We start from the raw sequence: 22786 nt of genomic DNA, 5'->3' as shown, positions 1-22786 counted from the left end.
CCGCAGTCTGGAAGGGTTACTATCGTCTGTATATAGATTCTACTGCAGTCTGGAAGTGTTATATTTCTGCCATACAAAACTGACTGACTGGATTTTGGACCATCTATATAGAGTTCCACCAACGTCTAACGGTTAATCCTTTCACTACGGCCGGGTGAAAACGACCCCCCGCCCCATATCCATGCTGGCCGTGCGCACCAAATTTCAAACGTCGCTTCTAATTATAACAAGTTTTCAGCCATAATCTCAACATAATCATCATGTATTATATTTAAAAACATGCAAATTTAATATTCCCTCCGTTCACAGAAGCTTGACGTATGTTTCTTGTGTCTGCCATCAACCGGAGGAGGCTTAGGCAGTTGATGGTGGGAGGAATCAGACAAGCGTAGTTTCCTCCTTCGTTTATTTCACCTCAAGATCAGCCGGGGTTAATTAAATGCACAGAAATTATGGTTAACACACACACACACACACACATAATATTACAGTATATTTAAGCTTTATGTGCATGCGTATCATACCAAAACACACACACACACACACACACACAGGAATACTTAAACTGTGTGTGTGTGCTTATCATACCAAAACACACACACACACACACACACACACAGGAATACTTAAACTGTGTGTGTGTGCTTATCATACCAAAACACACACACACACACACACACACACACAGGAATACTTAAACTGTGTGTGTGTGCTTATCATACCAAAACACACACACACACACACACACACACACACACACACAGGAATACTTAAGCTGTGTGTGTGTGCTTATCATACCTAAACACACACACACACTCATATAATCCACATACTTATAGAGTCTGGGGGGCACACAGCGAGCATGGGGTCCAGATCTATATATATATACATACACGTTAAGTTTATAAAGATGCGGGGAGTTGGTACAAACACCTCAGTATGTACACCCATATACAACATTTCTACCCTGACTATAGGAAATGCATGTGTTAATATATATAGCACACTTTCAGCCTCGATGCAATGCAGATAGAGGAGGGCGTTCAGAGCTGGTTCAAGACGAGGGGGGGGGCAGCATTACCCGCTACCCGCGTCCTGTATGGCTACTCCTATTAGATAACATGTGTTTGTTCTTGCCTCTGACCCACTAGGCATCCCGCTACCCTCTATCCTCCCAGCAAAACGCGTGCAGTGTGGTCGCACCCTAAGGGATGGTAGGAGGAAGAAACTGAAAAGGAAGATGTTTTGGAGAATGGAGCAGAAAATTGTAGGAGAGACAACAAGAGGAGAAAAGGGGAGGAAGGGAGATGTGGAGAAGTACAGGTGGAAGAAAGTCGCTCCCTCCTGACAGAGAGTTCGTGGGTGAATGGTTCAAATCCCACGGTTGCCAGATTATCGTACTCAGAGCATAGCATTTACCTGTTTCTGACGCCTAACTATTGCCAAGAAACATCAGGAAAAGTTGGAAAGTTTCGTTAAGTTGGCGCAACATCTGTGGTCATATGCCGGAGAGAGACAGAAGGGGAAGAAACACAAGTTGGAAAGTTTTGTTTAGTCGGCGCAACATCTGTGGTCATATGCCGGAGAGAGACAGAAGGGGAAGAAACACAAGTTGGAAAGTTTCGTTTAGTCGGCGCAACATCTGTGGTCATATGCCGGAGAGAGACAGAAGGGGAAGGAATTATAGAAGGGAACAGATCTCAGGAGACGGGACACAACCCCCGATTAATACCTGGTACCCATTCACTGCTGGGTGGACAGGGGCGTGGAGTATCGGAAAACCCACCCAAATTTTTCCATTCCGCCGAAACATCAGGATCTAACTCTTTTAACGATAACTATAAATGAGTTTCTTTATTGGAGCCCAGAAGACAGTTTTGTGGTAGGAAGTCGGGAAATATAAGCGGCTGAGTACGACAATCTGGCAACGTTGGGACTCCTGCCTCTCAGTCATTGCCGAGTGGCCTGAGACGACCCACATGCTGCCCTGAAGACCGCCTATGAACCTGGACTCTTGTGAAACTAAAGATGATTAAGTGGAGCTCTGGGGGTGAGAGGGAGGGCAGCAGGGGTCAAGCGAGATGGCGCCACTATGAAACCTTTGCCTGTGACTCTACTGTGCTGGGGGGCGACCGACAGGCACCACCACTTAAGACGTCTGCCCTTGAAGTTGAAGCAGCTCTGAGCGTCCTCCGTTAAGAGTGTGTTTGCCAGTTTTTTTACACTATGCCGCAATGCTAGAGATTTTTTTTCCGTACCTTGATTTCATTTTCCTTCATGTTGTCATCTTCATCATTTTCTTCTGTGTCGTCAATGTAGGTCATCATGTTCGTACGGCTATTGTGTCCTGAGCTTCTTCATCTTCATCATCATGTTCCTCTACTTCATCTTTAACCCGTCCGCTGCGATTGGCATGGATTTCCCCTTCACTGGTAGCCTGGTAACATACACTCCCAGGTCTTTCTCTGCCTCTGTGGTGGATAGTGGAGTGTTTCCCATGTGGTACTGGTATGCTGGATTTGGCCTTCACTGGTAGCCTGGTAACACACACTCCCAGGTCTTTCTCTGCCTCTGTGGTGGATAGTGGAGTGTTTCCCATGTGGTACTGGTATGCTGGATATCCCCTCCCAAGGTGCAGGACTTTACATTTTCTTCACTGAATTGTAGCAGCCACTTGTTGTTTCACTCCTGTAGCTTGGTGAGGTCTTCTGGTAGGAAATCCGCAGTCAAGGGGTAAAGTGTTGGTCTGTGTTTCTCAGGAGGGGAAGGAGGGCTGGCTGTCTGACTGGTCCTCTTGTATCAGTCCCAGGCAGTCCCTTTCTCTCTTCCAAGTCTGGTAACTGTTCAACCACCTCCACTTTCATCTCCTAGTCTTCCTCTTCAAGTGTTGGTCTGTGTTTCTCAGGAGGGGAAGGAGGGCTGGCTGGCTGTCTGACTGGTCCCCTTGTATCAGTCCCAGATGGTTCCTTTCTCTTCTAAGTCTGGTAACTGCTCAACAACCTCCACTTTGTTCTTCTAGTCTAACTTCTCTCTTACGCATCTATATCCATCACTACTTCCTCCTATGTACTCTTGATCTATCTCACTCCTCGCACCATTTCTTTGTTTTTCTTTCTTACATATCTATATTCATTGGTCTTCTTTCTATACGCTCTACATCTGTTCCTCTTCTCATCCCATTTCTTTCTTTTTCTCTTTCTTACAACACAATCTTTTCTTCTCTCTTGCACATCAATATCCATCACTTTTTCCTCTATATGTTCTTCATCTGTCCCACTCCTATTTCTTTCTCCCTTCCTTTCTTTCTTTCAACACAATCTTTTCTTCTCTCTTACACATCTATATCCATCACTTCTTCCTCTAATACCTTCTTCATCTGTCCCTCTCCTAGTTTCTTCCTCTCTTCCTTTCTTTCTTTCAACACAACCTCGTCGCCTCCCCTCGTAATGGCATGTGTGTTACGCGTGGAAAGTTACCTACCAATCACACGAGGGGTAGAATTTTCCGCACGTGACACTGCTCGGCACTCACACACACACACTCGGTATAATTCTCCTTGCATAACGCGCATACACACTCACACACGGAAGTTACCTACCAATCACACGAGGGGTATAATTTTCCGTGCGTGACACTGTTCGGCTCGCACACACACACTCGGTATAGTTCTCCTTGCATAACGCACACACATACATAAGAACTGGCAAATGCACCTGAATAAATACACACACACACACACACACACACACACACACCAGCAAATCAGTAAATATAATAATTGTACATCTGCGTTACTTACAATAGAGACTGGATGTGATAGTAGTGATAGTGCCTAGAGAGAAAATAAAGAAGAAAAAGAAAAGTGCGTAAATGCAACACCGTGGAATCAGTTCTCTTCTCTTGTGTAGTTTGTGCCTTGTTTCACACACACACACACACACACACACACACACACACACACACTATTCCTTAAGTGCAGAACAGTAGTATGCAGGCTCACTTAACACTATGACTGGGTTTGTTTGGATAAGTAAGTATATATATATAAAGTGTAAGTATATGGATTGCAATTAGTAACGTCTATTACTTCTACGATGGCAAAAACCTCTTAAGAATACATTACATTATATTGGGTTTTGTTATGTTTGCTGAGAGGGGAAGGAAGGGAGGGACCAGAGGGAGTGAAGGAAGGAAGGAAGGGAAGAGAAGGAGGGACAAGGGAGTGAAGAAAGGAAGGGACAGGAAGGAAAGAAGGAAAGGGACTGAAAGAAAGGGAGGAGGGACTGGAAGGAGGAAAGAGAGAAAGGAAGGAGGAACAGGGACAGGAGGGAGAAAAGGGAGTGAAAGAAAGGAAGGAAGGAAGGAAGGGAGTGAAGGGAAGGAAGGGAAGAAACGGAGAGAGGAAGGAAGGAAGGAAAGAAAGGGAGTGAAGGAAAAGGAAAGACAAGCAGAGGAAAGCAAAAGGAAGGGAGGGATGGAATGAGGGAGAGGAAAAGAAAGGAAGGAAGGAAGGAGTGAAGAGCCAGCCATGAAAGGAATAAAGAAAGAAGAAAATGGAGGAGGAAGGAGAAAGCAAAAACATGAAGAAGAAGGAGTTAAAAAAAGACATCTAAAGGTAAGTATGGAAGATCACTCGGATGGAAGACTCACAAAGAATCACGACCAAAAAAAATATATATATATAAAAAAATAAATAAAAACGCCGTAATTCTTCAAGTAGTATCTGAGTATGTGTCTGTCTGTCTGGTTAAGTATGGAGCGAGGAGAGAGCTAGCTAGCATTTGGAGGTTAAGTGTTCTACCTATTGTTGATGTATGGAAATTGTAATACAGGGGGCTTCAGTGTTTTGGGTATGTTTGTCTAGTTAAGTATGGAGTGAGGAGAGAGAGCTAGCTAGCATTTGGAGGTTAAGTGTTCTATCTATTGTTGATGTATGGAAATTGTAATACAGGGGGCTTTAGGGTTATGGGTATGTGTCTGTCTGTCTGGTTAAGTATGGAGCGAGGAGAGAGCTAGCTAGCATTTGAAGGTTAAGAGTTCTACCTATTGTTGTTGATGTATGGAAATTGTAATACAGGGGACTTTAGTGTTATGGGTATGTCTCTCAGTCTGTCTGGTTAAGTATGGAGCGAGGAGAGAGAGCTAGCTAGCATTTGGAGGTTAAGTGTTCTATCTATTGTTGATGTATGGAAATTGTAATACAGGGGGGTTTAGTGTTATGGGTATGTCTCTCAGTCTGTCTGGTTAAGTATGGAGCGAGGAGAGAGAGCTAGCTAGCATTTGGAGGTTAAGTGTTCTACCTATTGTTGTTGATGTATGGAAATTGTAATACAGGGGGCTTAAGTGTTATGGGTATGTCTCTCAGTCTGTCTGGTTAAGTATGGAGCGAGGAGAGAGAGCTAGCTAGCATTTGGAGGTTAAGTGTTCTACCTATTGTTGTTGATGTACGGAAATTGTGATACAGGGGGCTTCAATGTTTTGGGTATGTCTGTCTGGTTAAGTATGGAGCGAGGAGAGAGAGCTAGCAGTAGGAGCTTAAAGGTTGCATTATAAGACATTTCATTGCCCAAGAATGTATATTTGACAAGGCTTTCGTAAGAGTTGTGGGCATTTCCAAGAGTAGCTTTATGACCCTGGCGGTAGTTTGACCCTTCTTCTGTACCATGAACCTGAAGAAACACTTACTAGAACTTGAGTGACCCCCTTTTGACCTTTAGAAATAGCTGGTGTGAGAAGCGAAAATGTCTTATAATATTGACCTAAATGTTCTAGTTGTTGTTGTACGGAAATTGACTGATTAACTAATGATGTGATTAATTCTAGCCGTCCTCTCGAGACTAAGCTAACCCTGAACACACCTAAAACTGATGTGTACGCCCGACGCAGCCTTGGCAGAACTAGAGTGAATTCGTTTTCCTAGGCACGGAATATCTGGGCACACACACACACACACACACACACACACACACACACACACACACACACACACACACACACACGTACGCACGCCGAGACTAAGTAATCCTGTATACAACGGCTACATAAATACACACACATACTTACATTCACGCGCACACACATACACACACACGCTTTGATAAAATATAAATCAATTGATAATCTCTCTCTCTCTCTGTTTTTCCTTTCCATCTGTTGTTATTCTTCTGTTTTCATTCTTTCTCTTTCTTCTCCTCCTCCTCTTCCTACTCTCTGTTCCATTACCAAGAAAATCTGCTACACACACACACACACACACACACACACACACACACCCTCTAGGTCTCGTCCCAGTACTCCTCGTCACCGCCCCGCTGGCCGCCCCGCCGGTGCCGCCTCTTGGTCCGTCGGTTGCCCCAGAGCAAGTGTCTGGTCTCAAAGGCAGCCTCCTTCTGCCCCACCACGCCCCAGCCTCCGGCAGCCAGGTCCACGGGGGGAAGGTCAGCACCCTCAGGCCCCAGCCCCAGCACAAGCTCGGGCTCCGGCCCCGCAGCTCTCTTGCGCCGCTCCTCGTCGTGTTTGCGGGGCTTCTTGGGGGCGGCGGAGGACATCTTCTCCAGGTACCCCACGGGGCCCTTTTTGGCAGGCTGTTGCCCCGCGGGGAGGCCAGCTGATGGGTAGTGGGGCAACCGGGGCTTCGGGGATGACGGTTTGGGGGCATTTGGGGCTACTGGGGCAGACTGTTTTGGGGCCTTGAGGGCCACTGGGGCAGACTGCTTGGGGGCCTTTGGGGCCTTCGGGGTGGCCGGCCGAACCTGCCCACCCGCTGGGGCCCCGGCAGACACACGCGGGGCAGCAGCGGGGGGTGTGGGGCCCACAGCGCGAGCCATGGGGGCAGCAGGGGGCACTACCTGGCCAACAGTGGGACCCACCAGGGCAGCAGGCACAGCAGGACCCATCTGACCCACAGCAGGAGCCACCTGGCTTGTAGCAGGCAATACTTGGGCGGTAGGCACTTGTCTGGCAGCAGGGGCCATTTGAGCTGCAGGAGCCCCCTGTCCAGCGGGCAGGGCGGGGGAACCTTGTCCCGCAGGAAGGACTGCATAATTTGCAACAGGGGCCACTTGGGCAGCATTGGGTGGCAACTGAGCAGCAGGGAGGCCAGCCTGGGCCACCTGAGCAGCAGGAACAGCCTGGGCCACCTGAGCAACGGGAACAGCCTGGGCCACCTGAGCAACGGGAACAGCCTGGGCCACCTGAGCAACGGGAACAGCCTGGGCCACCTGAGCAACGGGAACAGCCTGGGCCACCTGAGCAGCAGGAACAGCCTGGGCCACCTGAGCAGCAGGAACAGCCTGGGCCACCTGAGCAACGGGAACAGCCTGGGCCACCTGAGCAACGGGAACAGCCTGGACCACCTGACCTGCAGGAACAGTCTGGACCACCTGTCCTGCAGGAACAGCCTGGGCCACCTGAGCTGCAGGGACACCAGCGGGGACCACTTGGGCTGCAGGTGCAAGAGGCACTGCCTGGCCTGCAGGTATGACAGCCTGGGGAGCCACCTGTTCTGCATAATTTACAGCGGGCACAGCTGGGACAGCCTGCTGGCCTGCCACAGGCATAGCGTTGGGAGCCTGCTGGCCTGCCAAGGGCACAGCAGCAGCAGGGGGGGCACCGGCCACCCAGGCAGGCTGGGGTGCCGCGGCAGCAGGCTGTACAGGGTTGCCGGCAGCAACAGCGGCAGCAGCAGCAGCAGCGGCGGCCTGCTCCTGCTGGGCCTTCTGGTCCTTGAGTTCCTGCAGGATCTGCTTCTGCTCGGCCAGGATCTTCTGCTGCTCCCGGTGCTGGTCCTCAATCTTCTGCAGCAGCTCCTCCTCCATCAGGCCCGCCCCCCCGCCCCCCTCCTGGTGGGCCTCCTTCTCCTCCTTCTGGATGGCGTCAGGGTGCAGCGCGTCACCCTGGGGGTCCTGGCCCCCGCCACCCTCCTCCTTCACTGACTCCTTCCTCTCCTGCTTGGCTGCCGCTGCCTCTTTCTTCTCCTCTTCCTCCTCCTCTGAGGGCGGAGGCTCAGGGGCCACAGGCTCCCGCCGCGTGTCAGAGTCTTCCGCCCCGGCCCCGGCCCCAGCCCCAGCCTTGGCCCGGGCGTCTTCATCACGCCGGGGCAGTGGTATGTCACCCTCTGGAGGGGGAAGGTGGATGTTAGTCTCTCTCTATCTCTCTCTCTCTCTCACTCTCTTACCCTCACCTTCTCCCTCCCCCCCTTCCCCCCCCACTAACCTTTCTCCGGGGGCAGGTCACGCAGGCCATCGTTGAGTAGGGCGGGCGGCACGGCCATCACAACCTGCTGGTCTGCCGCTGAGAGGGCCGTGTCGTGGGGGGTGTGGGTCAGGTTCAGGTAGGTTCCCGTCACAATGAGTAAGACGCCCATCAACATTATGCCCTGTGGAAGGATAGTAGTAGTAGTATAGTCCATTTCATTCTATCTGTCCACCCACTAATGTAGATGTGGCGCCTTCGCATCGTTTGTTCGTGATTGCCTGAAGATCAACTTTATATTTTCAGTGATATATTTGAATGTGTATAAAAAATAAAAAAAATAAATAAATAAAATAAAAATATATAAATAAAAAAAAACACGAACATTACCACATACACACACACAGACACGCACACTGCCCCCACCCCCACCCATATACACACCTGCGCTACCAGCCTCTCGACAGACGCCTTGGAGTTGACCTTGATGAACATGATGGACGGCAAGACCAGGGAGATGATGACCCCCATGGTGGAGCCCAGCACGCCCAGCACGAACTCTGTCCATGGGGTGTGTGGGGGGGGAGAGGAAGTTAGCTCAGGGAAGTTGTCTGAGGTGAGGTTAGGTTGGGTTAGGTGAGGTTAGGTGAGGTGAGGTGAGGTTAGGTTAGGTGAGGTGAGGTTAGGTTAGGTGAGGTGAGGTTAGGTGAGGTTAGGTTAGGTGAGGTGAGGTGAGGTTAGGTTAGGTTAGGTTAGGTTAGGTTAGGTGAGGTGAGGTTAGGTGAGGTGAGGTGAGGTTAGGTTAGGTGAGGTGAGGTGAGGTGAGGTGAGGTTAGGTGAGGTTAGGTTAGGTGAGGTGAGGTGAGGTGAGGTGAGGTTAGGTGAGGTGAGGTTAGGTTCATGTTTTGCTTATATAAATTAGATTTTATGTATAGTGCATCTATTATTTATTTATTTATTTATATTTTTTACAGCAAGGAAGGCACCTCACACTTTTTCTTTTTTTTAACAGCAGAGGAGTCAGTTCAAGGGCATAAAAAAAAGGTAACAAATGTGAAAAAAAAAGCCTGCTACTGTGTGCAGGGTGTGGAAGGGGAGGTGAGGTAAGAGTTGAATCAGACACGTCCCTACCCACAGCCAACCAGCAGTGTCCTTACTTACTCAACCAGGGATCCTTAACCCCTCAGAACCACAAAAGTTTTTCTCGGGTGATCCCCCATAACGCAAGTCGTTGAAAAATACACTTCTTCCCGGTGGGGCCTGATGGTCGGCCAAGCCCGTTCTGGCACAGGCAATTGTTTATAGTGGTGCCATTTTGCGTTGGCTCATCCTGCCCCCGGAACTCATCTTTGAGTCTCTATTTGGAGAGGTTATCTAGAGCCCAGATTGATGGGTGGTCTTCAGGGCAGTATGTGGGTAGTCTTAGGCCACTCAGCGATGACTGAAAAACCTCAGCTGTGCGGCGGCCAGGATTTGAACCCGCGTCCTTCCTGGAGCTCCTGAACGCGGGGCCGTCACGCTAACCACTCAGCCACTGTCTCCCCATGTGGTATTGGTATGCTGGATTTCCCCTCCGAAGGTGCAGGACTTTACATTTCTCTTCATTAAATTGTAGCAGCCACTTTTTGCTCCATTCCTGTAGCTTGGTGATGTCTTCTGGTAGGAAATCTGCAGCCAATGGGTTAAGAGGGACATAGCAGCAGGGAATGGACTAAACCACTACTCACCAATATTAGGCACCAGAATCCCGACCACCACGCTGACGGTGAGGATGCCCACGGTAATCGCCTTGAACCTCGCTTCCGGCATGTAGTTCCCCACCAGGTCGAAGCCTTGCGCGTTCTGCCGAGAGGAGGAGGAGGAGGTGATGGGGGTTAATTATTAGTGGTGTGAGGGGAGGGGTGGTGGTGGAAGAGGGTGATGGTAGGGGTATGTTGGTGGTGGAGGAGGAGGAGGCGGAGGAGAAGATAATCAGCGGAAAACATGAAACCAGATGTAAAGAAGGAATGAAAAAGAGGAGGAAGAAAGGGAACTATAGTCCGTTTCATTCCGTCCGTCCGCTCACGAACGTAGATGTGGCACCTGCACATTGTAAGTTTGTGATTGAGTGAAGAAAGTTGGAAAGTTTTGTTTAGTCGGCGCAACATCTGTGGTCATATGCCGGAGAGAAACAGAACGGGAAGGAATTATAGAAGGGAACAGATCCCAGGAGACGGGACACAACCCCCGATTAATACCTGGTACCTATTCACTGCCCAAATTTTTCCACTCCGCCCAGGAATCGAACCCGGGCTCTCTTGGTTGTGAGCCGAGTGTGCTAACCACTGCACCACGAAGCACCCGATTGCGTGAAGATCAACTTTATATTTTCAGTGATGTATTTGAATGTTTCTGTACACAAAAAACACTCGTCTTTTTATATGAACCACAAGCGTGCTGATTTGCATCGATAATCTACCATACAAGCACACGAAAGAACAATTTATATATCAAATAGTATAGTCTGATCATACTCGAACGATTCATAGCCTTTCAGATACCCATATTTTCATCTCATTCCGGTACATAAAGTGATACCTGACTCTGCAAGTGTCTATACATCAGGAATTTTGATGTGTTGCATGTAACCAGCATGGGTAGCCTAATATTCTAAATAGCCTAGCATTGCATTCAACAGTTATTATTTACTATTTCATGTTATTTTTCTTAATCATTATTTATATGCAGTAAATTATTTAGATACCCTTTATATGCACTTGCAGGGCCAGATAACTTTAATATACCTGAAATGAGTTATCAGTCAATGAATCTGAGAAATCATGGATCGTTCAAGCATGATGTGAGTATGTTATCTGATACAAGCTTGTCTTTTCCAGTGTTTGTATTTTAGATTATCTTGAATGTCTACCACAACAGTTGATTTTCACCAACGTTGCCAGCTTGTCATACTCAGCCTCATATGTTTGCCGATATCCGACCCAAAAACTGTATCCTCGACCCCGATAACTGCCTTCATATATAGTTGCCGTTAAAATGGTTAATTAATGGTGTGTTTTGGCAATAGCTACGGCTCAGAAACCGGTAAATATGAGGGTCTGAGTATGATAGTCTGGCAACGTTAATTTTACCGCATTTACGAACAAGAAATGTGCAGGTGCCGCCACATCCATCAAAATTCCCGCCTTGTTGGTTGATAGACGGAATGAAATTTAACAGACTATAGAAAGGACAGGAATTAAAGAGTAGGAAAACAATAAGGAAATTAAACAAGGAGGAGAAAGAGGGAGAGAAAGGGAAGGACGAGATTAATGAACAAGAAGAAAAGGAAAAGAAAGAAGAGGAGGAGGATAATTAACGAAAGAGAAGACAAGGAGAAAATGAGAAGTAGAGAGAGGAGGAGGAGGAGGAGGAGGAGGAAGGGGAGAAAGAGTAGGAGGAGGAGGAAGAGGAAGGGGAGAAAGAGGAGGAGGAGGAATAGGATAAAGCTAACTAATAAAACAAAACAACAGGAAAACAAAGAAAAAATAAAGAAAAAAAACAAAAAATAAGACAGGATGAAAAGACAAAAAAAGGAAAAAATCAACAGAATTAAGAGAAAGGAAAAAGTGAAAGAAAATCAGACAGAGATAGAGAGATTTAAACCCCCTTCCCCCCCTCCCCACCCCCCCTCAGGCATTATAGCAAGCAAGAACACACACACACACACACACACACAAGAACAGATACAAGAGGTCACATCAAGGCCTTCTTCGCGTGTGTGTTGTCGTGTGTTCACCCACAACACAACACAACACAGACACCCCTTGCAACACACCCTCCTCCACACAGCACTCAGGAACTTATAGAAACACTGTGCTGTATTGAAAGTGTTAGGTAATATACAACACACGAGAGGAGCTTATAAACAGTCTTGCCTTGAGAGAGCACAGGTCAGGTCAGAAGGTATGAAAAGAGAGGATTTAAAAAAGGTCAACTTGGGAGCATACGGTATGGGTGTGTGGCGGCTTTGCTCATCTTCCTGTCGGCCTTTTGAGCCTGTGGTGGGAGAGAACCCTTAACCCGACAAAGGGCCAGCGTGACAGTTTCCACGGTTTCCTTTCCCAGGTACCCATACATCCACCACCCCACAAGGAAGGATGAACAACTGCCTGGGGTGAGATCAAAGTTACCAGATTGTCATATTCTTTTTTTTTTAAAGGTAAGGAGACAGTTCAAGGGCGTAAAGAAAAATATAAAAAAAAAGCCCGCTACTTACTACTGTCTTTCTTCAGGGCTCCAATAACGAAACTCATTTATAGTTATCGTTAAAAGAGTTAGACCCTGATGATTCTTGGCAATAGTTAGGCGTCAGAAACCAGTAAATACTATGCTCTGAGTACGACAATCTGGCAACGGTAGCCGAGATTCTAACCCAGGCAATAGATCCATAGTCAGGGGTGCCAACCACTGCACTGCGGAGTATAAAGAGGCGTACGAAAGAGACGGTAAAAAGATGCCACATTCTCTAATCCACCCCCTTTTTTTTTTTATAACAAAGGAGGCAGCTCAAGGGCACACAAAAAAAGAAAACAATAATAAAAAAAAGCCTGCTACTCGCTGCGTCTGGCACACGTAAGCGTTCCCTTGGCGTTCTGAAAGTTTGCTGTAATGAGAGTTTCCGTGTTCAAACTGCCCAGCCCTGTGCCTGCCTTCCCTGCATCATAGTGTGTGCCCAGTTTAACAGAAGTAACAGTGCCACTAACATAAATAATAATAACATAAATAATAAAAACGAAACTAAAACCGTGACGAAAAATTTCATATCGAAGTTCACATGTGCACTGGAAAAGGAAGGTTACACACACACACACACACACACACACAGATGCACAAACACACTGGAAAACAAAGCTATCAAAACATAATCATAATCGCATTTCATTTGTAAGCGAGAACATGTGTGTGTGTGTGTGTGTGTGTGTGCATTGGTGTGTGTATGTGTGGGAGTGTGTGTGTGTGTGTGTGTGTGTGCAGTCAAACCAAAGCTTGAATCACTGCATGAAGCTTGAGTGAAAGTCTGCAAAGTGCGGTAGCAGAGGAGGAGGAGGAGGAGGAGGGATAGAAAAAGGAAGGAAAAGAAAAAATATTAGTGAAGGAAGAATCGATTGATATCCCTTAATTTCAATCAAACCAACACAAGAAATTATATAATGGGACAAAAAGGGAAATTGGAGGAGGAGGAGGAGGAGGAGGTGAGCTTTTAATAAGAAACGAAGAGGGGGAGAAAAAAAAAGCGGAAATGAATGAAAAAGTGAAAAAATTAAGAGAAAGAAGAAGGAAAAAGGTGGACATTTAAAAGAAGAAATAAGAGAAAATAATGAAAAGAAGGAAGAGGAGAAACTAAGAAAAACATTGACCATTAAATGAGGAGAGAGAGAGAGAGAGAGAGAGAGAGAGAGAGAGAGAGAGAAAGAGAAATATCCCCCCCCTCCTCCCTCCCCCCCAACACAAGGCATCATCAAGCAATCACAGCAACCTGATGTTTACCTCCGAGGACAGGTCGCCACACCCAACCCCAACACCTTCGATCTGCGGTGGAAACATAGACAAACCAACGGCGGCGGAACTCAACGGAAAGTGTGTTCATGCGTGTGTGTGTGTGTATGTGTGTTTTGATTTTTTTTTTGTGTGTGTGTGTGTGCGTGTGTGTCTTTGTGTGCGTCATTTTTTTTTTTACAGCTGAATGAATGTTTATGAGTGTTAGTATTTTCATTTTCATTTCACACACACATACATATATACATACACACACACACACACACACACACACACACACACACACACACAGTTAAAAAATAAAAAAAAGCTAATTATATTACACCCAAAAAAAAAAAAAAAAAAAGCCTACAGGAATATAAAAATTTAAAGTGTGTGTGTGTGTGTGTGTGTGTACCTTGAAATATGTACACACCAGGTTCACACAGTAACCATATAGGAGTCACTGTCTTCATAGAAATTACTTAAAAAAAAAAAAAAAAAAAAAAAAAAAAAACATGCATATTAAAAATGTATGTATAATTATTAACACACACATACACACACACACACATTCGTTCACCCACAGATACACACACACAAACATTCATTCACCCACAGATAGAACTACCCACAAAACAAACAATAAACAGGGACTTAGAGGAGCTTTATACAAGTAACATTCACACACACACACACACACACATTTACAATCCCCTCCCCTCCCCACACACACACACACACATACTCACCCTACGATAGACCAGGGAGTGAATGGAGGTGCGGCAGGGGAAGATCATGAGGGGGAAGCTGATGGCGAGGGAGACAGTGAAGAACAGCTTGATGCCCTCCGTGAGCGGGCTGGCCGGGAAGTTCATGATGAGGTTACCTGCCGAGAGAGAGGGAGAGAGAGAGAGAGAGAGAAGGGATGAGTTATGGGTCAGGGGTGAGTATTTTTAAACATTTCGTTGCCCAAGTTCACACATGAGGCGTGTAGTGTAAACGGGGCGACCAAACCAAATCGGGCGGTATAGAGTTTTTGGCAGCTCCTGATGGCTGAATTCTTGCCGCATCATTTGGTGAGGCAAGCTAAGGGAGAGGCGACCTTAGAGGGGATGATTCATAAGGCTAAAGTTGCGTCATTTTCCTGTCACAGTCGCCCGGCGTGGGGTGTGTAGTGTGTGGCAGTCTCTTTAACCCGGTAGCTGCGACGGGCCAAATTTGTGGCTTTACCATGTAGCAGCGACGGGCCAAATTTGTGCCATGATATAAACCCCCCAAAAATAGATGATACATAAACTGATCACAAATGCTTTGATATATATTATGAAATGGTTTGTGTGAGGGGTGATTTTTTTTCATTTTTCTAGCTTGGGGGGACCGTTAAGAAACATGATCCCCGCTGCTACCGGGTTAAAAGAGGCGAGTGGCTTATCCAATGCGGCGATCGTTCCCTACTCCCGTGGCAGTGACGTCATGCATAAACAATGGAGGGAAACTGACCTTTTTTTTATTAGACCTAAAGAATTTTTTATTAGACCTAAAGAATGAGGTTCTATTTTTTATGCTTTGGGTTATTTTTCTTTAACATAATCAAACATCCCTTGATGGAAGATATCTTTAGCCCCCTGACTGCAGATTTCCTAGCAGAAGACCTCACCAAGCTACAGGAGTGGAACAAAAAATGTCTGCTACAATTCAATGAAGAAAAATGTCAAGTCCTGCAGCTTGGGAGGGGATATCCAACATACCAATACCACATGGGAAACACTCCACCACTAGGAACACAAGAGGACATAGTAAAATATTGAGGAAGGGAAGATGCTTGAGAAACACAAAGAAATATAGCTTCCTGCAAAGAAATATAGAGGTTTGGAACAGACTAAGAGAGAATGTAGTATCGGAGAGGAGTGTGCAAAGCTTCAAAGAAAAGTTGGATAAATGCAGATACGGAGACGGGACCACACGAGCGTAGAGCCCAGGCCCTGTAAAACTAAAACTAGGTAAATACACACACACACACACACACACACACCTGCAATATCCTGGTCCACGAAGGCGATGTATCCGAAGAAGCCCACGGCGATGTAGAGGGCACAGCAGAGGTTGAGTGCGTTGTTGACCACAGCGCGCATTTTTGGGACATCAGGGTCAGGCACAGAATCGTAGATCTCGAAGACATTGCTGGAGAGAGAGAGAGAGAGAGGGAGGACGATGTATTTAAGAAGAGGCAAAAAAACAGGATGATGATGTGGATAATAGATTGATGCATAAAGAGAATAGTAAAGTAGATTGATGACTAAAATGGATGGACAGGTATAGACAGATGGGTGAAAAAGCGACTTACGTAAGAAGAAGGGCAGAGGGAACCAGAGGGAAGGAGAGAGGAAGGAAGAGGAAAAAGAAGGAAAAGGAGAAGAGGGAAAGGAAGGAAAGACAGAAGTGGGAAATTATGGAAAGGAGGAAAAGAAGGAAATCAAAGGAAAAGGAGAAGCAGAAGGATGATGAGAGGAAAAAGAAGGAAAAGGAGAAGAGGGAAAGGAAGGAAAGACAAGTGAAAAATTTAGAAAGGAGGAAAAGGAAGGAAATCAAAGGAAAAGCAGAAGCAGAAGGAAGATGAGAGGAAAAAGAAGGAAAAGTAGGAGAGTAAGCAGAACAAAAATAAGTTCCATCTGGTCAGGTGAGGTCAGGTCATGGCTCACCTCTGGCAGGACAGGCCGAGCATACAGATGGGCAGGACTTGCAGGACACCCGCCGGCCGCCACAGGTGCGCCAGGTGGAACCATGAGCCGTCCACCAGGCGGGGGAAGGCGTACCAGAAGATCTATGGGGGAGGAGGGTGAGAGGGGGAGGTTATGTTAGTGATTTAGCCAAGGAGTCTAGAGAGAGATAGAGGTGATGCTGCCTGAAAAAGAGACCTAACCTAACCTAACCAAGGAGTCTAGAGAGAGATAGAGGTGATGCTGCCTGAAAAAAAGAGACCTGACCTAACCTTACCTAACCAAGGAGTCTAGAGAGAGATAGAGGTGGTGCTGCCTGAAAAAAAGAGACCTGACCTACCCTAACCTAACCAAGGAGTCTAGAGATACAGAGAGGTGATACTGCCTGAAAAAGAGAGACCTAACCTAACCTAACCTAACCAAGGAGTCTAGAGAGAGATAGAGGTGATGCTGCCTGAAAAAGAGAGACCTGACCTAACCTAACCTAACCAAGGAGTCTAGAGAGAGATAGAGGTGATGCTGCCTGAAAAAGAGACCTGACCTAACCTAACCTAACCAAGGAGTCTAGAGAGAGATAGAGGTGATGCTGCCTGAAAAAGAGAGACCTAACCTTACCTAACCTAACCAAGGAGTCTAGAGAGAGATAGAGGTGATGCTGCCTGAAAAAGAGACCTGACCTAACCTAACCTAACCAAGGAGTCTAGAGAGAGATACAGAGAGGTGATGCTGCCTGAAAAAGAGAGACCTGACCTAACCTAACCTAACCTAACTTAACCTTACCAAACCTAAACCTTACCTAACCTAACCTAACCAAGGAGTCTAGAGAGAGATAGAGGTGATGCTGCCTGAAAAAGAGACCTAACCTAACCTAACCTAACCAAGGAGTCTAGAGAGAGATAGAGGTGATGCTGCCTGAAAAAGAGAGACCTAACCTAACCTTACCTAACCAAGGAGTCTAGAGAGAGATAGAGGTGATGCTGCCTGAAAAAGAGAGACCTAACCTAACCTAACCTAACCAAGGAGTCTAGAGAGAGATACAGAGAGGTGATGCTGCCTGAAAAAGAGAGACCTGACCTAACCTAACCTAACTTAACCTTACCTAACCTAACCTAACCTAACTTAACCTTACCAAACCTAAACCTTACCTAACCTAACCTAACCTAACCTAACCTAACCAAGGAGTCTAGAGAGAGATAGAGGTGATGCTGCCTGAAAAAGAGAGACCTGACCTAACCTAACCTAACCAAGGAGTCTAGAGAGAGATAGAGGTGATGCTGCCTGAAAAAGAGAGACCTGACCTAACCTAACCTAACCAAGGAGTCTAGAGAGATAAGAGTTGATGTTGCCTGAAAAAAGAGACCTAACCTAACCTAACCTAACCAAGGAGTCTAGAGAGAGATAGAGGTGATGTTGGCTGAAAAAGAGAGACCTGACCTAACCTAACCTAACCAAGGAGTCTAGAGAGAGATACAGAGAGGTGATGTTGCCTGAAAAAGAGAGACCTGACCTAACCTAACCTAACCAAGGAGTCTAGAGAGAGATACAGAGAGGTGATGTTGCCTGAAAAAAGAGACCTAACCTAACCTAACCTAACCAAGGAGTCTAGAGAGAGATAGAGGTGATGTTGCCTGAAAAAAGAGACCTAACCTAACCTAACCTAACCAAGGAGTCTAGAGAGAGATAGAGGTGATGTTGCCTGAAAAAGAGAGACCTGACCTAACCTAACTTAACCTTATCTAGCCTAACTTAACCTAACCAAGGAGTCTAGAGATACAGAGAGGTGATGCTGCCTGAAAAAGAGAGACCTGACCTAACCTAACTTAACCTTATCTAACCTAACCTTACCTAACCAAGGAGTCTAGAGATACAGAGAGGTGATGTTGCCTGAAAAAAAGAGACCTAACCTAACCTTACCTAACCAAGGAGTCTAGAGAGAGATAGAGGTGATGTTGCCTGAAAAAGAGAGACCTGACCTAACCTAACCTAAACCTTACCTAACCTAACCTTACCTAACCTAACCTAACTTAACCTTACCAAACCTAAACCTAACCTAACCTAACCTAACCAAGGAGTCTAGAGAGAGATAGAGGTGATGCTGCCTGAAAAAGAGAGACCTGACCTGACCTAACCTAACTTAAACTTACCTAACCTAACCTTACCTAATCTAACCTAACCTAAACCTTACCTAAACCTTACCTAACCTTTCTTTCCCAGCCCATTCTTCTTGTATTACGCATCTCTCTTTCTTTTGACTCCAGTGTTTTCAAAGTGACCAGGGTACCAAATGACTGTTCACAATGTTACAGCAGTCTGCCATAACTGATATCAAGAATGCACCGCCTTGCTGGGGTCAGCTTACATACAGCGCCAGACCCCTGACTTGACTTACCACGGTGATGAGGAAGAAGTAGAAGAGGATGGAGAAGGCGGACATGGAGGCCAGGTTGTCCAGCTTCCGCAGCAGGCACAGCGGCAGCACCACCAGAATGGCTATGCCTGGGGGGGCGGGGGTGATGGAGGAGAAAGGAGGGATTGAGGGTTGAGGATAGAAAGAATGGGAGGAGGAGGAGGATTGATGAAAGGAAAGAAAGAATGGGGGGAGGAGATAGGAGGGAAGGAGGAGGAATGGAAAGAGAGAGAGGGAAAGAAAGGGAAGGGAAGGGAAAGGAAGCGAAGGAAAGGGAAAGGAAGGAAAGAGAAGGGAAGGGAAGGGAAGGAAAGGGAAGCGAAAGGAAGGGAAGCGAAGGGAAGGGAAGGAAAGGGAAGAGAAGGGAAGCGAAGGGAAGGAAAAGGAAGGGAGGAGAAGAGAAGAGAAGGGAAGGGAAGGGAAAGGAAGGGAAGAGAAGGGAAGGGAAGTGAAGGAAAGGAAACGGAAGGGAAGGGAAGGGAAGGGAAATGGAAAAAGATGCTAAGTCAAACCATTCATTAAAAAAAAAAAAAATAAATAATAATAAAAAAAAAAAAATATCACCACTAAATATACCGCTAACCACACCAATCATCGTCATAACCATCATCGTCATCATCGTCATCTCACCTAGCAGCATGGTGGCCCGGAGCGAGGGGGTGTTGGGGACGTGCAGGAGCCGGGCGGCGATGGCGGGCGCGAGGTCCCCCATCACCACGTGGAAGGAGATGCAGATCCCGATGAGGAAGAGGATCATACAGAGCTCCACCGCCAGCTTGCCGCGCACGCCGAACACATGGAACGCTGGGTATGGGGGGGGAAGGAGGAGAACGGGGGGATGGGTGAGTTATAGTAGGGGGAGTGAGGGAAGGGAGGTTATACTGGGTTAGGAAAGGAAGGAAAGAAGGAATGAATGGGTGAAGGAAGGAAGGAAGGAAGGTAGGGTCAAAAAGAAGAAAGGAAGGAAAGTTAAGAAAAGGAACAGAAAAAGAAAGGAAGGAAGAAGAGGGGAAGGAATGGAACAGGGGGAGAAGGAAGGAAGAAAATACTAACAAAAATAACAAAAATAACACACACACACACACACACACACAGTCACACCTAACCTAACCTAACTTGCTCATGTCGGGAGGGTACCTGCTGGTGATTACGAGTCCAACACATGATCAGGTTGTGGTGAATTACACGTCCGAACCATCCACACCCACGCACATACACACAAACGCTCACACTCACCCAAGAACTCGTAGCTGCGGTGTCTGGCCATGATCGCCGCCCGCACCAGGAACATGCAGGTCTTCTTGGTAATGACGCCGCTCACCAGCACCATCACCACCCCCAGCAGCAGCCCAGCCTATGGGGTCGGACGTGGGACGGGGTAAATGTGCGCCGAGCCATTATTTGATTTTTTTTCCATCTTTCTTTTTTTTTTTTTTTTTTTTTTTTTTTTTTTTTTTTGGTGGTGGTAATGGTGATTGATTTGACTTCACATTTTTTCTTTTCCTTTCCTTTCCTTTCCTTTCCTCCCCTCCCCTCCCCTGCCCTGCCCTGCCCTGCCTAGCCCTGTCCTTCCCTTCCCTTTCCTTTCCTTTCCTTTCCTTTCCTTTCCTTTCCTTTCCTTCCCTTCCCTTCCTCTCTTTTTTAACTCAGTGCCGCATAAGAACTGTGGTGGTGCATGATATATCAACACGAGCTATATGGGTAGGCTTATAAGTGTAAGTAAACAGATTAGGTTCTTAAATACACATATGTACACATACACACACACACACACAATTCAAGATTCCTTTCTTCTAATACGTATTTCAAAGACTTATACTACTACTGAAATATCACACACACACACACACACATACAATTCTAGATTCCTTTCTTCTAATACGTATTTCAAAGACTTATACTACTACTGAAATATTACACACACACACACACACACACACACACACACACACACACACACCTCCTTGAAGCAGTAGGGCATGGAGAGTATGGAGACGCCAACGATGGAATTGGCCATATTAACGACATGCCTGGTGTTGCCCGCCATGGTGCCTGGACGACGCTGCTGCTGTTACCACCACCACCACCACCACTGACGTTACTTGAGGGCGGATGCTGTGTCACTCAGCGCCACATCTGCAGGGGGAGAACAGTAGTAGTAGTAGTAGTAGTAGTAGTAGTAGTAGTAGTAGTAGTAGTAGTAGTAGTAGTAGTAGTAGTAGTAGTGGGTCTTGTTATAGCAGTGGTTCAGTTCCTCAGGTTATGTACAGAGGCAAAATATCGTCACCCTCATAAAATAATCGCCTACGTAATTTTTCAGTGATTTCCAGGTTTTGGTCTGCATCAAAACACGTGACGTCTGTTTCTGTATAGTTGCCTTCGTCATTCAGGGTTTGAGTGTTCGAGAATTTGCCTTTTCATTTCTGCCTAAATCTTAAGCCAAATGAGATAATGACAGTTCTTTTCCTATTTCCTGTAAAGTAAAAGATATTGACTTAGGCGGTTAGCTTACGAAGGAGACGATATGGTTCTTTGGAGGCACTAAATGACTATATGCAAATACCCCCTTGTCTTCATACAGGAGTCTTCCAAGGGGGGATATGGAGGCAAGTGTCTGGGAGGATGCAGACGTGGTAAGAAGTGTTGAAAAGGAGGACATAAGAAGGGATAAAAAGCGGAACAGCTCAAAAGAAGAAGAAGAAGAAGAGGTGATGAGCTGCCTGGGAGGATGTAGATGTGATAAGAAGTGTTGAAAAGGAGGACATAAGAAGGGATAAAAAGCAGAACAGCTCAAAAGAAGAAGAAGAAGAAGAAGAAGAAGAAGAAGAAGACATGATGAGCTGCCTGGGAGGATGCAGACGTGGTAGTGTCAGAAACGTGATAAAGAGCTTGTCTCCACGTGGACAGACATCCCTTTAACGACACATATGGATAATTGGGGCCACTGAAACACCCAGCACCCGCCCTCACCCCGGCCAGGTCCAGGAGGCGCCACAGGAGGAAAAAAACGACAAACTCACAAAACTTAAACACAATCACGCAATTCCATGTTTTCCTGTTGGCAGCGCGGGTGGAACCAAAACAAGTCCTCTTTTGACGTGTTTTTTCCTATTTCACGGGTTTTAGTGGCAGATTGTCCCGCTCACCTTAATCACGGGTTAGTCTTCCGTTTGCCAGGTGAAGCAGAGGAGGCTGGAAGTGGAAATAACCGAGAAAATGGCAAAAATATGAAGGGACTTGAGAGCAGCCACCCGCCCGTCCGTCACTTGGCCTCCTCGTCCGGATTTGTTCACGTGGCTTCGTTAAGTACAATTATTATCATTATTAGTTTATTACCCTTTTAATCACTCCATGTTAATTACCACTCGTTTTATTAAGCTAGATTCACCTGTTTATGCTGACTAATTGGCGTGTTTTTAGCTAAAGGGATGAAAGTGCGTTTGAATTCCTTATATTTAAATTTTTGGTTTTTCCTTGTAATGGAAAGAGGATATATATACAATTACTGTTTAGAGTTCTTTATGTGTGTCTGTGTTATATTACTGGTTTCCCTTGTTTAGTAATTAGTCGTGTTTTGGGTGATGTTGAATTAAAATGAAGCCGAAGTCAAGGTTCCCACTAATATGCCACCATGCAAACACCTGCTGACTTATAACATTTGTGGCGGAATGAATTACGTGCTGGATTATGCAAAATAGGATAATAATTAATAGAAGTCACATGTGTGCTTACTATAACTTCTCTCTCTCTCTCTCTCTCTCTCTCCTGCATGCCTGGGGTTTGGGATGGCAAGTTCCTCCCTTCTCCCTTGTTGTTTACCTGCAACAATAAACTATCAATCAATCAATCAATTTCTCTCTCTCTCTCTCGTTATATTGGGGAAAAACTCCTTGCATGGCTGAGAGAGTTTCTCCATGGCCGCGGAGGGCAAGTCCATTTCCAGGGGCATGTT

At 46.3% G+C, this 22786-nt stretch overlaps 1 protein-coding gene across 50 annotated transcripts; it reads right to left on the bottom strand.

The window, feature by feature from the left end:
* Window positions 1-391: 391 nt before the first annotated feature.
* LOC127006277 (putative sodium-coupled neutral amino acid transporter 10) lies at window positions 392-22134 on the bottom strand. Of its 50 annotated transcripts, none has more exons than XM_050875977.1 (17): window positions 21981-22134; window positions 20795-20970; window positions 20071-20188; window positions 19465-19638; window positions 18817-18923; window positions 16410-16531; window positions 15743-15891; window positions 14460-14596; window positions 13720-13761; window positions 9921-10035; window positions 8638-8753; window positions 8215-8377; window positions 7275-8116; window positions 7194-7220; window positions 5301-7112; window positions 5044-5173; window positions 392-4920 (listed from the first exon to the last, which is right to left on the bottom strand). In XM_050875977.1, the coding sequence occupies exons 2-15, from the start codon at window positions 20879-20881 to the stop codon at window positions 6276-6278; spliced, it is 3036 nt and encodes a 1011-aa protein (XP_050731934.1). In that variant the 5' UTR covers window positions 20882-20970; window positions 21981-22134; the 3' UTR covers window positions 392-4920; window positions 5044-5173; window positions 5301-6275. The 50 variants fall into 50 exon arrangements, with proteins under 50 accessions (XP_050731934.1, XP_050731917.1, XP_050731935.1 ...); XM_050875960.1 differs by having other exon boundaries at window positions 5301-7157; window positions 7194-7247; window positions 7302-8116; XM_050875978.1 differs by having other exon boundaries at window positions 7194-7247; window positions 7302-8116.
* Window positions 22135-22786: the final 652 nt, after the last annotated feature.

Source organism: Eriocheir sinensis, chromosome 32, assembly GCF_024679095.1.
Source record: "Eriocheir sinensis breed Jianghai 21 chromosome 32, ASM2467909v1, whole genome shotgun sequence".
NCBI lineage: Eukaryota > Metazoa > Arthropoda > Malacostraca > Decapoda > Varunidae > Eriocheir > Eriocheir sinensis.
This window is presented reverse-complemented; position numbering and strand designations above follow the sequence as displayed.